The 17964-nt window shown below is 35.4% G+C and overlaps 1 protein-coding gene across 1 annotated transcript in view; it reads left to right on the top strand.

Moving 5' to 3' along the window:
- LOC129146611 (disks large 1 tumor suppressor protein-like) overlaps positions 1–17964 on the top strand; it is a 652699-nt gene that overhangs the window by 389438 nt on the left and 245297 nt on the right. The window contains exon 5 of the mRNA XM_054699574.1: positions 16530–16604. Within this exon, the coding sequence (XP_054555549.1) occupies positions 16530–16604 (75 nt within the window). The remainder of the gene's footprint in view (positions 1–16529; positions 16605–17964) is intronic.

Here is a 17964-nt window from a genome sequence, read left to right as displayed (position 1 = left end):
TGCAGGTGTATCGTTACATCTGCTCTCATAGTAGAAGCAGAACACTCATCCATTCACTGTGTTCATCTAACAAGTGTTTTTTGAATGTGTAACTGACATATTAAAAGTAATGAGTATAAAATGAACAATCTGTTCTCATGAAACTTTTAGTCTAATGGGGTAAACATTCAATTATAAAATTAATAGTGACGTGTGATAAGAGAATGAATAGAAGGTGCTATGGAAATGAACACAGGGATACCCAAAGAATCTGGTCGACTTGGTTGTAGGACAGGTGAGGCTTTATATAAGGGAAGGGTTTTCTGAGAAAGTCACAAAAAAGCGGTGATGCGGAATGGAGGGTGCAATGAGGTGGGAAGAGTGTTTTAGGCAAAGTGCCAAATGTGGCAGAACAGGCAGAATGACTGAAATACACTGCTGAGGGGAGCAATGGGCGGCAGGAGAGGTCTGCTGCGCCATGTGGGTAGCTCCCTGGCCAGGGATGGAACTCGTGCTGCAGTGGCTGCGGACAGCTTCATAGGTTGCGTCTTAATCCCTTGTGCCACCAGGGAGGCCCACGTTGAGATATTTTCTTATAAGAGGTCGTGTTTGCTCTATCATTGACGTTGGTTGGTCCCAAACACTAATTTGACCTGTCCCCTCTCCCATTTTATTTCCCTGATTTCAGCTCTCTCTTCTTTTTTGGTCACAACCCCTTGCCCAGCATTATGTTTGTTTAGTAAAAAGTAATGGTTTTGCCTTTCACTAGCTGGATAACCTTCTCTTAAATGTATTTTTCTCTTCCATAATAAAGTCTCTCTCTCACAGAGGTATTTTGAGGGTTCAGAGATATAAGAAATAAAAGTGTCCAACGTATTACCTTAGCATACAGATTAGTGTACCACCTTTTTGTTGGGGCTTTCAGCTCCCCAATCTTTCTTTGAGGCTCTTCTCATACTTATTCTTCCAGTGATACTAATCAGGTGTCTACAAGGTGAAAAGGCAACCGGAGTTTGGACCAGGGGAATCTCCTAGGTGGCAGAGAGGGGCAGATATACAGCTGAAAGTATGGAAAATTTAATACAATCTGTCCTTTTTGCTTGGAAAAAAAGGAAAAGAGATTCCATGACTATCTTAGTAACCTGGGATTAACCATTTTCTAGCATAAAGCATTTTGATATATTTTCTACATTAATGTAACTTTCCTTTATTAATTGTTTTGTGCAGCTGCCAGAATAATCTAATACACAAATCTAGTGGTGTTATTTTCACATGGAAGTCCTGCAGTAGCATCCTATCAAACTCAAAATGATCACCCCAGTACTTTCATTTGTATACAAATCTCCCTTGACCCAGTGTTCTCTTTCTCACCTGTCCTATATTTCATTCTTCTGTCTTGTATTTTATATTTCAAAAATCTTAAAAATTTATGGCCCAGACCATGTCTTATTTATGTGGTACATTTCTTGTTCTTCATTGAGCTAATTGATGCTTTGGCCTTGCTGACTTCTCTGTATTCTTTTGTTTTCCCTCAATGCAATGTATAAAATTTACTTCCACTCATGCTCCTGCTTTGGAAACTTGCACTCACCACCTTCTGTGTCGGTGACTCTTTTGTTTGTCTAAATCCTATATCATCCAGATCTGACTGTACACACCACTATCTTTCCTCGGATTTCTATTTGGATTATATGTTCTTGGTATATACTCACATTATCTCATCTCTGCATCTCACTGTCTATATTTATATATTGATTTGTGTGATTATTTTCTCAGTATCTTAGTCTTGATTAGACAGAAACCTCATGAAGGAAGAAACTATGGCTTTTTTCTCCTGTTTTTATGCAGGTGTCTGGGACATTTTCTGGAACATTAAAGGAACTTAAAGTGGAATTCAGAACTTAATGATGAATTTAATTAACTTATTTACCATTCAGACCATTCCAATGAAGTAAAATCCTCCACATTGTAGAGATGTGGCATGCTCACTCAACTAACAGTTTCATAGAGAGGATTCAAACTCAGGTCTTTGTGACCCAATATCTGTGCTTCAATTCACTATTATCATTTTCCGGTTGAATTACATCAAGGTTATTGTTTAGTTAAAACATACAGTTGATACTTTATTTTGGCTTTTTCTGTCTTTCTCAGCCCAGATACCTAATTTAATAAAATTAATGCACTTGCATAATTATTAAGTTAAAAGTACTTGAGATTGCCTGTAGATTTTTACTTTGGGGACACATCCTTAACTTGTAAAAGTAAACTTTCAGAAATGAAATAAAATCTTATTATACGAATCATCCCCGTCATCTGTTAATACATCTGTAGTAAGTGGTCTTTGCTGCCAAATCTGATTACCAGGATTTTATTCACAATATTAACTTTTTGACACTGCATTTAAAAGCTGTGAAGAACTATGAGTATGGGAGGATTGTTCTTTATAAAACCTTTAGGTAAATCTTATGAGATCAATGTGGGTTTGCAAAGGAAACAAGTACAAATCAAATTTTGCAAGTCAGATGATATTTAATACATTTATTGCACTTGAGATTTAAATCAATCACATAAGTGTATATAAAGTGCAAAATGTTTTATTACTTCCCTTTGTTATTTACCCATCACTTAATCTGGATGTTTATAGACAATATTTTCCTCAAAGCGATTGTCCGTGAACTGCAGGGGAGACCTGGCTCCTTGCGTATATGCCCGTCTCACCAAAGGCAGTGGGACTGTACATTGCACCAAAGTTCAGAAAATAGAGTTACAGTCTTGTGTTCGCCAGTTTTTATATTAGTAATCTTTGTTAATTCAGTTTACCCTCCCTGAATCTTATTTTCTCAATTATAAAATGGGGATATAATATAGGTTTATTGGTATAATATAGGTTTCATAGGATGATTGTTTAGAATCAAATATGTGTATGTATTTGAAAAGTAGAAAATACTGAATGTCTAATTATTGAAAGAAGGAAATTTTAGAGTTAACTGGGAACTTTTATTACCATTAGTATCATTGTATGGTGGAGAAAATGAAAGCTGTGTCCATATATGTGTTAGAACTAATTCAGTCTAATTACAGTGACCCTGGCAAATTGGCCTGACATGGCTTAGATAATTGAGTATTGGGCAGTTGGACAAGCACTTGGCATTTACTACTGAATTTGGCTTAGAGTGGGAGCATAGCGTAGTGTCTGAAAATGCAGACTTTGGAGTGAGATTCTTGAGAGTCTTATCTGCAGCTATTAGTTCTTAATCTACTAATTGCTGTTTCCTTATATATAAATTGAGATAAAATAAGCTCTTCCAAGGTTTTTGTGAGAATAAAATGCAATATTACCTCCACAAGTATCTACTGAGCACATACTTTGTGTAGACAATATTATAAGTAGAGATGTCACAACATGAATTGGACAGTGTCTCAGCTTTCACAGAACTGACGGTATAGAGAGGAGACTGATCATCAATAGACACACAAATAATAAAATTAATTTCTGGTAGCTGAACTTTTATAATTAAAAAAGCACAGAAACAATGTAGAAAGGTGGATAAGTATAGATAAGGTGGGCAGATGTGTCCTCTTTGAAAAAATTTTGGGAGCTTGAAAGTACAAGCTTTGTGAAAATCTTGGGGAATAAATTTTTAGACAAAGAAAACAACTAATGCAAGTATAGATGTAGAGGTTATTATATTAGCTATAAATATCATTAAATAAATAATTGGCTGTGGATGTCTGTTCCTTCTCACGTTCCTCTTTTTCTGGAAAATCTGATACAGATAGATTTCATATTGGGGGGCCTCCCTGGCGGCGCAAGGGGTTAAGACGCAACCTGTGAAGCAATCCACAGCCATGGTACCTCAAGTTCAATCCCCGGCCAGCAAGCTACCCACATGGCACAGCAGACCTCTCCTGACTCACCCGCTGCTCCCCTCAGCAGTGTATTTCCATCAATCTGCCTGTTCTGTCCCCCACTCTGTCTCTGGTGAATCCTCTCACCCCCCTCATCTCTGGCCTGTACCCCAGCTCTTGTATGCATAAATAAATAAATCTTTAAAAAATTTCATATTAGGATCATTCACTCAATTAGCCAGCTACTGTTCAAATGGCTAAATTCTATTGTGTAGTCATGGTGATGGGTATTTCTTATGTATGACTTTAGTTAACATTTCCCAGATTTATAGATATTTTTTAATGAGAGAAGACAAAACATTTTAGCCATTTCTCCTAGTGTGTATCCAAAAATAGTCCAGAGTTGAAACTCCATGAAAATAACTACCCCCATACACCTCTATTTTAATTTAGTGTCCATTTATTTGCATCTCAGTAAATCAGTCTTGTACTAAATTTTCAAAAGACAAAATTTTTGTGAAAAATTTGTTCAACATTAAATTAATAAATTCTTGAATTTACTTACTGGGTAAATAGAATTCTAAGTAAAGAGTTGTAGGAAAACTTCCGCTCTAATGGTTTCCTGAGCTTAAACCAATCTACTGCTCTTTTCTACACATTGGATAGTATGCTACGCTCTCGGTTTATGGTTAGGAAATTAGAGATTGCTTTAGCCTACTTCAGTGTCATTCCCAAGTGATGGTTTTGAAAGTGCAGTTGATTTTGATTTTTTTTTTTTTTATAGAGGCATGCTTATTTATTTATTTGTTTGCTTGTTTGTTTGTTTGTTTGTTTATACATGCACTGGGTACAGTCAGAAGCGTGGGAGGGTGAGAGAATTCACCAGAGCGGGAAGCAGAGCAGACAGAAGGACCGAAGTACACTGCTGAGGGGAGCAGCGGGCGGCAGGAGAGGTCTGCGCGCCATGTGGGACCCTCCTCCAGTGGCCGGGGAGCAGCCAGGGATCGAACCGGCGCCACAGAGGCTGCGGGCAGCTTTGCAACCCAGCGCTCAACCACTGCGCCACCGGGAGGCCCTGATTTTGATTTTTATTGCTTCCTTAATCCCAATCTATCCCTACTCATTCTTCTTATCTTTCCATTCTGTTACCTCTATACATTTCCTACACTACTGACCTTCCTTCAAAATCCATGCATGCACACACATTTGTGTGTGTATACACATTTATGTGTTTGTGTTACATACACAATGTTTGTAATTCATATGTATTTTGTAATATTGGTTAAAAGCATTCACCTGAATAATAGCGTTCCCTGTCGCCATTATTCAAAGTATAGTCTGCTGACTACTTGCACTGGCATACCTTCAGACTTGTTACAAATGCAGAAACTCATACCCCAGATGAGAACTACTGAATCTACATTTTAGCAGATTCCTCATTGATTTATATCCTAAGTTGCTTTCACATATGAAGGTCTGAGAAACAGTCTGAAGGATCAAATTTGCATTGATTTAATGTCATATACAACACAATTCTCTAATTTTCTGGACCTTGTTTAAACTCTTATCTCAGATCCCACCACCATTCATACCTTAGCTTGTATTATAATCAATTTTTGTTAGTTCCCCAAACAATATGATTTTTTTTTTCATTTCTATATATCTGCTTTTCTTTATGCCTAGAATGCATCTCAGCTCTCTGGTCTGATGCCTTCTAACATTTAAGACTCAGCTCAAATGTAGAGTAGTCTGTCAATACTTCCCTTGATATAGCCCTACCTGATTGAAATAGCCACTCTTCATGTTCTTAGTACAATGCATCTGTGTAATACATGTCATCAAGTTGTATAATTGATTTTATGTATTTATTTATTTTTAAATATTTATTTATTTATGCATACAAGAACTGGGGTACAGGCCAGATGTGCGGGAGGGTGAGAGGATTCACCAGAGACAGAGCAGGGAGCAGAAAAGACAGATGACTGAAATACACTGCTGAGGGGAACAGTGGGCGAGACAGGAGAGGTCTGCTATACCATGTGGGAATCGCCCTGGCCGGCCGGGAATCGAACCTGTGCTGTAGAGGCTGTGGACAGCTTCACAACTGTCAACCCGCTGCACCACCAGGGGAGGCCTGTGTAACTGATTTTAACGTGTGCCTATCTCTTACTAAATGTGAACTATTTGAAGACATAGAAACTATTCTTAATCATATTTATAGCCAATGATGTGTATTGTTTGACAAGTATTGTGTAAATGTAGATTGACTCTTTTAAAAGATATTTCAATAGATTCTAGATTATTGAAAGTAAATGATTGAGTAGATAGAATGCATCATTCTTGCAACTTACATGCATATACATACATGTATGTATATACACACATATATACACATAAGTGCTTGTGTGTATAATGTGTTCTTCACAATGAATATTTATCAAATATATATAAAATATATGAAAGTATATATTTATATACAAAATATATAAAATGTATTTCATGTATAGACAATCCAGTTGGCAGACAGGCAATTGGTATACTTAACTTTGAATAGTTGCTAGACCTGAAGTGACTCTTGAAATGTCATTTTAATGTAAGAGAAATGGTCCTAAAAAAAGATAAAAGTCTTCATACATGCCAAGAAAATTAGCAACTATCATATCTATGATAACCCAATTTGTAAAGATTATCATATAAACATCTAAAATTCAAATATAAAAACACTTATAAGTCAATTGTATATTTTTATGTTACAAAATCCAAAGCAATTAGATTGAGTTTTCAGTTTGAAAAGAGAATGCCCGCTCATGTTTGTTTAACTTCTCAGAGATTTTCTATAGTTATAATGGTAAACCTCATTTTAAGGGGAAATTTTTTGACTTTATAATGTGAATATGCTTATCATAATATACTATTAGGTTACAGTAATTTTTTACTACATACTACATACTATCTTAAAAACATTAAAAAATTTAAAAGTGACTTTTTTGTTTTGTTTTCCTAAGCAGGATGCATTATGTTACATTTAGCTTTGAGAATACAAACTTGTTTGGTAAGGGTATGTAAGTTCATAGCACTTTACTTCTTTTTTATATTGCTTTACATTTTATTTTTTAAAATATTTATGCATACAAGAACTGGGGTACAGGCCAGAGGTTTAGGGGGTGAGAGGATTCAACAGAGACAGAGTGGGGAACAGAACTGGCTGCTTTACTGAAATACACTGCTGAGGGGAGTATCAGGCGAGACAGGAGAGGTCTGCTGCACCTTGTGGGTCACCTCCCTGGCCAGGGATGGAACTCATGCTGCAGTAGTTGCGGATTGCTTCATAGTGCTGATTCTTAACCCCTTGTGCCACCAGGGAGGCCCCTTGCTTTGCATTTTAGAGAACAACGTGTATTAGAACCATTGAGTAGTTTTACCACAAGTAACCTATGAAAGGAACTTACAGAAAAACTATAATGAAGATTATTACTTGGAATTTGTTCAACTAGCCACAGATGACACTAATGTTATGCCAAAGGACCCTGAATGGATGTTTTGTATTCTATCATTGAAATCTGAGTTAAAATTTTTAGGCACTTTCAAATGTTTCCTTACAATTATTCTGAGAACCCTAGACAGAAATGCCTCAGAATAATCAACTATACCATTCATTCAAGTGGCAATGTAGTCAGAATTGTGATTCTCTCTGAAGACTATTTATTCATATTTCAAAAAAACTTATCTAAAGGACAAATTTTCAGATATGAATCATAGTATTTATTATCTGTACCAGCAGGAATTTAGGTTGTTACATGAAACACAATTCAAAAAATATATTTTTTAAAAAAGAATTTGTCTACTTTATATTTCATGTTTTTACAAAAAAGATGTGTAATTTATCATGCTGTATTTATGATAGTCCACACAAATAAATTACTCATTTTCAATTTTTAATTAGAAAATGTGGAGAGGAATTCTAGATATTCTTGCTGATAAAAAGTATTTGAAAATCATTCGTTCAACAAACCATAAATTACAATGTATATTTTTAGCAAAATCTCTCTCCTTGGTCTTTGTTGTGAATCTCTTAGACTTTTAAGCAACAGTGCTTTTTTGCTAGTCCTTTAAAATAAAACTGTCCTGAATTAATGTACATATAATTTACTCAGCAATCTGAAGTGCTATTTAAATCGAGGACAGGTTTAATTGCTAGTTCTTCCTGGCTGACTGTTTGATGTAGGCTATGGCACCTGATCTACAAATGCCTGCACATTTTTTCATTGATTAACATTTGTCCAAAAATATGCATTCTGAGATGCCAGGAAGACAAAGCATATATGAAAATAATATCAATTCACCTCCTCCTTTATTGTATAAGTTTTCTCAGAATCTTAAGCATCGAAGAAAAACCTCTGATAAGCGAGAACTCTATATATTTAAACTGATGGCATTTCCGTGTGTACTATTTTACAAAACACTGTCCAATGTATATGTATTTTTTGGAATTCAAAAAGGTTATTATAGGAACAAATTGATATGAACTGCATGTTTAATAGGTTATAATTATGTCTTACCAAAAGTTCAACTTTAAAAATACTTTATTCTTTGGAAATATGGTAATTGTCCCCTTTCTCATGTAGTTAATTATAAATTTCAGGAAAATTAAGTTGGCTAAAACTCTTTACTTTTTTTCCCTTTGTCTCTATGGTAACAGTGAGAAGAGATGTGAATTTGTTTTAATCTGGTTTCTGAATGGCATTTATTTCCTTAAAGGGTGGACTTTATTTTGCAGACCTGAAATTTTAGATATTTTTTATTTACTGTTAATTTGTTAATCCAAGATGATTTTTTTTACAGAGGAATTTTAGAATATGTCAGAAAGAAAAACAGTAGATTTTTTTTTTTTTAGAAATTGTGTACTTGTATCTTTCTATGAGATTGTAGTTTATAATAGATAAGATCTACCAATGAAGATTATTCATTCATTGACAGCATAGTAGATACTATCCAACATTTCTTCCTAGCAAGGAGGAAAGTAGAATTGTGGTCTATCTTGTCTCATTCTGTTAAGTCAGTATGTAAATATTAATAATATTTAAAGTAATTTATGAGATTGTGTATTTTGTTTGTTTTTTATTTTGTGTTTTCAGGCTTTAATTACTATATTGTATCTAACACTGCACAGTAATAATTTAATTTTGTGGGTTTCTGGAGCGTCAAGGATTTTTGGAACTTGTTTCCATAAAAAAACGAAAATACCATCGTATATTTCTTGGAAATATTTATTAGAACAAATATTTAAAATATGCGATCCTAGATTGTAGAGTCAACTATAACTCCCAAACTTAGTCATCTTAAAGCTGTATTAGTTCTTTACTTTTGTGCATCATGGACAGATCCAATAAATTTCTCATAGTATTAAACACTTTCCGCTATAACCTGTCGCGGTTAATATGATGATATAATTAGTTAATAGTCTGATAGGTACTCAATACATATTATTTCATTACTCATTTATAAAAGTCCCTCTGTGTTCAAGTCCAGGATGCTTCTCACCATGAAATGACAAGTTACAATAGTGTTCTCACATCTAACATATTTTTAAATGTGGGTGGTCTGAGAATTCAGAGCCTCCCCCACTTATAATAATGAATTAATCCAGGTAACCAGATGGTTAGGATATGATTTCAACTAGAGTATTTAATCCATTAGTGCACAAGTCAGTTACAGATTGCAGTTGCTAACCTGGGCAAAATCCTGCCTGAAGTCACAAGAAATTTCTGAAAACATGAGCATGACTCAGTACTACTATCACTGCCTACTGAAAAAAAAAAAAATCACTCTATGAAAAATGGGTAAGCAGTACTTTCCTTATTATGGAGTAGCCAAATGTAAGACTATCCAGGATGGCTACCTCCTTACTAAGGATTTCTTCAGAAATGAATTAGGTCAATTTATTTTAAACACCTTTGAAAACTGAGAAAATACAAAGAGACAAGAAGGATAAACCCAGGAAGAGAGTAAATCATATATTGAGAAATATGAGGCATTATGTTCAATGTAGAATGAAAATAGTTAATACTAGCTTTGAGTATGTTTTGCATCTGTGATTGATGCTTTGAACATGTAGGGCACATTGGCTGTAATAACATACACAGGGTGTCTTAGCAGTTATTACAATGGCTCCAGGATGGCTCTTTTGCCTTGGCATACTCTGAAAGTGCAAACTGGCCTGAGGTAAGCGCCTCAGTAATTTGTGTATAAATTATTTATTTGAGTAAATACAAGGGTTGGCAATTTTGCCATGCTATTTCATTTGTGAAAGTTTTGGGTGGGAATCAAATCCCAGTGTACTGGCCTCCAAGATCTAAAGAAGTTATCCCAGGCTCTTGTTCATTAAAGTCGGGTGAAAAGTGAGACCCACCTCCCCTTAAGTCCCTCTCCAGGAAAATCCCTCCCTTTTATAAATCTCTATCAGACCTTGTATAGCCTTATTATAGATAAGGATTCAGAGATCTGAAAGTGGTTTTGGCAATTTTAAGATTATAGAACCCCTGGTGGGATTTCATTGTTATCATATGTTGGTATTTTACACCGTCTTTCCAACATAGCATCTTGTGCGTGTAGCTCTGCCTATGCTATTCTTTTACAAGTGTCACTTTACCATATTTTCTTATTATGTGTCACTTTACCATGTTTTCTTATTATGTGTCACTTTACCATATTTTCTTATTATTGATTATAGTCTACAAGCCACATGTCTTTCACTTATTTATTTTGTGATGGAAAGTGACCTCTTGATTCCCTTCACTCATTTTGCCAACCTTCCCCCAGCTCTCTTCCACTCTGGTTTCTGTCTCTTTGGATTTTATTTTAGTTTAGTGTTTTTTTTATTTTTTTTAAGATTTGTTTATTTATGCATATGAGAGCTGGGTGCAGGTCAGAGGTGTGGGGGGTGAGAGGATTCACCAGAGACAGAGTGGGGAGCAGAACAGGCAGATTGACTGAAAACACTACTGAGGGAAGCAGCGGGCGAGACAGGAGAGGTCTGCTGTGCCATGTGGTTAGCAATGCGAAGAAAATATTTTTAACTCTTTCATAAAATATCACAAAAGTGATCCCCTGGGCGGGGATCAAACTTGTGCTGCAGTGGATGGCGATAGCTTGATGCCCTGTCTTTAACTCCTGTGCCACCAGGGAGTCACCTTATATTTTTTTTTAGATATAAACAAAATCATGAAATATTTGTCTCTGTGTCTGACTAATTTTATTTAGCACATTGCCTTCAGGTTCTACCCATGTGGTTGCAATGGTCAGATTTCATTCTTTTCCTTGTCTGAGTTATATTCCTGTGTGTGTGTGTGTGTGTGTGTGTGTGTGTGTGAATTTACATAGGGATAAATATACACACACACACAGCACACCATATATGTATATGCATAACATTTTTCAATTCTTAAAACATTACTTAACTCTTTGTGTATTGGACTATATATATTGTAGTAGATATAAAGTGGGTGTTTTCTAATATTTTGAACAGCAAGAATTAAATCAAATATTAGTGTTTCTAATATTAATACATTAAATATAAATACTAATTAAATTATAAAATACTTTACAGACCATATGTTATTTGCATACATATTACATTATAGTGCTGCCATATAAAAAGCCACTTACTTTCACCCCTCTGTTTCTTCATCTGTCAAACATCTGGGTTTCAGATGGGATAAGAAAGACACCTTAAGTGCTTTTACAGGGACTAAACTCAGGAGTGATTTTACAGGATTGGGACTGAATGCCTCCAGATATGCTATCTATTAGGACTCATTTTTCCAATACCTTGTTGTTTATTCATCTGACAAATAGAGGGGAAAGGCTGCAGTCAGCTCTTTGTGTACATAGATAATTTTCCCTCCACAATCTTTAGATTTCTGAGGTCCAGAATCTAAAAGTTTCCCAACCAAAGCCAAGAAACATCTGATTCAGAATATCAAATGGAAAGGGTGAGAGCTCAGTGGACTATGGTGGAGGACTATGGGTACTTTGTTGGTGGGAGAGCTACAGTGACCACACCTGAGGAAAAAGAAATCCTATACTGTCAAAAGAAATATATAAAACAATGATGCTTCATTACCAAAAGAATATCAAATGGTGGTGCGTGGTATCCCATTAGCCTTGGAGTCTCCTTTCATATCCTTTCCCTGCCTGACTGCTTTACTGGAACACTGAAGTATCAGCTCTGTAAAGCTCTTCCTCATTAACCCAGTCAGTGATCTCTTACTTTGCCTTTGACCTCTGCATAATTTTCCGTGATCTTTCATCATCTCATACTCTTACCCTAAGGGGTTAGATGAATTTTATTTTATCTTCTCACATCACATTTTATTTCTACCATATAATAATGTTGCCTTATAATTGCATATCTTTTTCTTTATAGTTAGAATTTCTTTAGAAAGAGACTGAATCTTGATTATATCTCCATTACTAATAAAATAGCAGACCCATAGTAATTTCTCAGTGGATGTTTTAGACCCCTAAATGAATGAATCGTGTTAGTATTTTTTTAAACTATATTTATTTGTATTACGTTTACTGAGGTAACATTGCTTTACCACACGGTATGTAAGTTTTAGGGCCTAGATACACATACTAGAAGAGACAAGGTCAAAGGAGTGCAATTTAAGGGCCTATTCTCACAAGATTTTTTTTTTTTAGTTGGTTAAAAATTTTTTTTAAATTTTCTTACATTGTTGTTCATTTTTGTACAATATTTCATTTCTCCCCTCAGGTGTAGTCTCCATAAATCTCCCACCACCTCATCGCCCCAGAACCATCACCACTGTCCCTTGTGATCTTGTACCTCCCCTCTTTTGACCTTGTCCGTCCTGCTCCCTTCCCTTGCTGTTTGTCTCAAATCTATGGTCAGCTTGCAAGGTTTGTCTCTTTTTTTGACCCTTTGAAGAATATGCTATTTTGAATGAAACATTTAGGTCAGTGTTTTATTTGGGTAAGTCAGTTCTTGCACTGCCACACACAAATTTGTTCTGCAGATTAAAACTCTAAATGTCTATTTAAGTACTTTATAAGCTCTAAAACACTCTAAGAGATACAAACCTCTGATACACACAAAATATTTCTACTGTTTCTGGTGATGGGATGGGTCAAGAAGAAAATCTTTAGAGTTTTCTTTGTCAAATATTTATCATCACTTGTTCAAATACTTTAAAGTTACATGGTTACATAAGCATATGGTACAATTTTCCAGCATATTTGGGTCAGTTGCTCAGGATATTCTGGAATAAAATATATCAAGATGTTAAAATCAGAAAAATACAACCTGGGAAATAAGAGATTTAGAAACATGAATCTGTCTAAACACCCTATTTTTAAAACACCAGAACCCACTGATGGCTTGTCTTTGTAGATAACCCATGTTTTCCAGGGTTAGCATTGCAGATCTCTGAATCCTGATTATGTCATATATTAATAATCTACATCTTAGATAACCAGGATGGAAGGATTTCTACACTGATCACCTGGTGTAGCTACCTTGTTATCCCTGAGAGAGAGAAAAGGGAAGGGAAAACTGTCTTTAAAGAAATTTGTCACCAAATTATATCTTAAATCTTACTTTCTTGGAGAATAATGCTGACCTTATGAAAATTCTAAAGTTCTTCCCTAATTTTGGGTTTAAAAATTAACCTAAAGGAAGACTTGAACGTGTCCTTTCCCCTAATATTCATACTGGTTCTAGCGGGCCTTCTAAGGGCTGGATATATGACAAATAGGGAGCACCCCCAAATTCTATCACACAAATAATGCTCACTTTAACTTTTAGAATGAAAAAATACTTACGAAGAATGAAAATTTGGGGAAAAATCAGAGTTTTTAATTCCTTTGTACCACCTCTGTTGCAGTTCCCTTGGCCCATGTTAAGTCTGATCTTCTTTGGAAGTGAGTGAAGGGGTAGGTAAAACCTGCGGTTAGGGTTTTCAATAACCACACTTGAGTTGAAGACTCTAGAGAGACCAGCTGGTCCAGAGTTCTCATCCTGTGCTACCAGCCAAGCTCACAGAAGAATAACCATATCTTATGGTAATTGTTGATCAGAATGATAGGTCCTCTCAACTGAAGGTACACCCCCATGGAAGAGGGAGCTATATTAAATTATTGGGAGAAATATGAGATTTGGGAAAAGATTCAAATCTCTATGAATTTGGCATCCCTTCTCCCTACATTGAATGGTGTATCTAAACAACCCTTTCATTTACACATGAGAACTGAGGTTTAGAATGTTACGTCACTGTCCTCAAATTACATTGAAATCCAAAATCCTAATTTCTATTGCAATATAATTTTTTCTATTCTCACACTATGGGTTAAAAATAATTTATGTGCATATGGTATCTATCTTCAGTGGACCTTTTTGTTTGTCTGCTTCTGTGTAATCATATTGTTAATCTGCTTTATCAGAACTCTAGTGGGAAGACCTTAGTATCTAAAACTAAGAAAATAATGGGGTAAGATAAAGCCTCACACAGATTTCCAGTTTTCCTTACCGTTTGCTATGTCTCGATATAAGCCCAAACACCCCCTATTTATGACCTCCATCACTTTTATGGTATTTATATTCTTCCACTCAAGCACATCTCATTTGTTAGATTTTTGCCTCTTTACCATGTGTTCCATAAGGATATACAATATCTAGGTATAAACGAACTTTTATTACTATCAGTAATAATATGAATTGTAACGAAGGAGAAATTTCTGACTGTTAAAATTAGTATTTTTATGAATTATAATTAGAAAAACAATAATGCTGTCACATTTTAAAAGGCCTAGCCTCACAAGTAGATAAATTATATTTATTGGTCTTAAGCTACCAGTAAGAGGCTATTATAATGTTACTTTTTGTGTCTCATTGGTAGCAGCCTTGCAAATTATGATAGAGATCTAAGGTGAATCTGTATCGCCTGTTTGATAACATTCCTATGACTCAGGCAACATACTGATTCTGTTTTGACAGATGTAGGATAGACACCTCAACAAATATAATAAAACTATTAGTGTGTCCATTCTAAAGGAGAGAAAACAGACACTTAGGTGGTTAAACAACTTGCCTAAAAGTCACTGTATAAAAAAGCAGAATATGTGGGATTGCAGCAAGAAAATCCTCATCTGTCAAAACAGAATTAGTTTTATCAAGATTCAGGATTTCTCATGGCAGCAAACATGTGGCTGAGCGTAACTTAAAATTGTAGTTGTATGCCACCAGGCCAGGGTACACTATGTACCTTGTTGGTACTTTATATCATATTTTAATTTACACAAAAAACCTGTGCATGGAGATTGATGGCCTACGTTTATTTTTATGGTGACCATTGATCACTCAATTAACAGTTCAGAATTTAGTCATAATTTAAAAATAGATCACCTAGGTGAAGTTGCTCTAAAAAGTTTACAGATCACAAATGAGAATTTTAAACATATTACATGTACTGTATTCATTATTATGAGTCAAGTCAAGTCAACAATGTTAGGTTCATTGGTAAGATGGTATCATATTAGTTGATATTCCTTAATCCTAATTGATAGAGATCTATAACAAAATGGAAACAACAGGAAGCTTCTCATTGAAGGAGCAGGCATGGGTAGCAGAGTCAGACAGGTTCTTGCTGCAATCCCACATATTCTGCTTTTTTATAGAGTGACATTTAGGCAAGTTGTTTAACCGCCTGAGTCTCTGTTTCCTCTCCTCTAGAATGGACAAACTAATACTTTTATTATATTTGTTGAGATGCCTAGTGATAATGTAATGGGTGCAGAACAATGTCTGGCATGTTTTGCAATCCAGTAAATCACAGCTGTGGTTTTCATGATTATGCACATTTTAGTTTATCTATATTATAACTGAATTGAATAATAACAAAAAAAATTGGTGTTTTATTACGATCACCTTCACTTTCACTACTAATCTGCTTTCCTTATAGGTATGGAGCAGACTTGTTCATTAAAGGGGAACTCTTTATTCTTTCTAAAAGGCCAATTAGGAGTGAAAGTGTAAGAGTTACAACAACAACAAAAATATAGGTTAGCTGGAGGTAAATTTCTTATGTAAAAAGGAGTTCCTTGAAAATAGTTTAGAATATCAAATCACCGGCTTCTTGGGCAAATAATTCCATTTCTTTGCACTTCAGTTCTGATGTGACAAGAAAAGCCTCTAAGATCTTTCCCAGTACAATTCTACATTCTGGGTGCTATGAAATGCCCTAGAGAGAATCATTACCACTAATTTAAAATCTGGAAAAGGGAACAAGTAAATACATTTTTTGCTTGACTCAAGTAATCTCATGGGGGTTCAACATGTGTTGGTGGTGTCTGCAAATCTGGAGGAGAGGAGGTCAGTGCTGAGTCTGGATTGGGAGAATTCTCAGATCATCCCTGCTGGGATTTGAAAGACCAGCTGCTGAAGATCTCTGATGCCAAAAACCTAACATTTCGGGTAAAACAAAAAGCAAAGAATAATTTCATTAAATACCTAGAAATTGAATGCCTAGTTTTCTGAGGTACCGCACCAAGAAAGAAAAGAAATTCTCATTGGCATCTCCTATACCTGTAAATATGTAATAAACACATTGATGATAAACATGTCAACTGGTATATATTGCTGTACATAAAATATAGAATATAACATCATATTTACTTATTTGCAGCAAAACCAAGGCAAATGTCCAGCTCAGAATTGTTCGGTGGAAGCCCCTGCTTGGATGCCTGTCCATCACTGTACTGTAAGTTTAATTATTCCATGATTGGTCAGATTAAAGAAAAATTATTTCTATATTTGGAGATAACCTTGTTGGCATGGCCTAGAACACTCTGAAATTCTGGAACAGAGTAAACCTTTTGAAAGAAGATAGAATGTCTCTTCAGAATGCTTTGCGTTGCAATAAATATCTGTGATTAGCAATTCCATGCAGTTTTTGGAATTCGCATAATTTGCAAAGGATTTTTCTAAGTGGATTTTGATGATTTATATTTGAATAGATATTAAAACGGATCTATTTGTACATAAATTTTTCTCACCAGCTGTGTATTCGGCAGTACTTGATTTTAGATGCTTCAGAAAAGAGTGGCTTCTTTTGTGATTGTTTTGTTCACTGTATAATAGTGATGCATACCCAGAACTTGTATTTCTCAAGTTTTTCTGGTTTAAATAATAGTCTCTATATATTGGTGTCATTATTCCTGTGTTATAAATGGAAGACTTAAATGCAAAGAGAGTGAGAGTAATGCATCAGTTCTAAACCTGAACTAGAATAGATCCTAGATATCCAAACTTTCTACTCCACTGTACTCTGAAGTTAGTAAGCAAAATGACTGATTTGTATGATATTCTGTCATGTAACTATTGCCTGGTGGAAATGGCAATGTTTCCTCTGGTTGCTCTGTGGCCTGCAGCTGATAGTTCGTCATGAAATAATTTGAGTATAATGGGGACAAGAACTTCGAAATTTACTTTTTAGTCATTCTTCTCATTTGACCTACCTTACAGGCAATGTACAGGCAATGTATAGGCCATGCATGTAGAATGACTTAAATGTTCTCATTTATTGCTGTTGAAAGATGCAGAGGGACTGTTTTAACATGACATGACTGTGTCGTAGGGTACTAGATCGGGGGAGTCCACTTTTTACTCAGATCCTGGAAGAGAGTCCTTGTTTGTCTGTGGAAAGATAGGTAGGCTCACCTTCAGTGAAGGAGAGATGATGATGTTAAATTTTGAAGACATTCCTGCAGTGCAGAGGCTGCCTAGGCTTGCCAGAGACTTGGAGATTAAAAATGTCACACTTTTGTGAGCAGATGGTCAGAGGGGAGTACATGCTTAGGGACTCTGCTGATGCCAGAGAAAGAATGAGTTTTAATAATTCTATTTCTTTATCCATCACTTCTTTTAGTGTCTCCCTGATGACACCATCTCACGATTACAAATTGGTGTCTATTTCTCCCAGAAGATCATGTGCTTTTCAGGGTCCTAATATACCCATACCTGATAAATTCCTGGTACATGCTGGGAACTCAGAATGCAGGTTCAATGAATGACACTTCAATCTGTTAATTTCCTCTTTAGTAACTTGCTTAACATCTCTT

The sequence above is a fragment of the Talpa occidentalis genome, unplaced genomic scaffold (assembly GCF_014898055.3).
Source record: "Talpa occidentalis isolate TD23 unplaced genomic scaffold, MPIMG_talOcc4v2.1 talOcc4.3, whole genome shotgun sequence".
Classification (NCBI taxonomy): Eukaryota; Metazoa; Chordata; class Mammalia; order Eulipotyphla; family Talpidae; genus Talpa; species Talpa occidentalis.
Note: the sequence above shows the minus strand (reverse complement) of the source record. Positions and strands in the feature narration are given on the sequence as shown.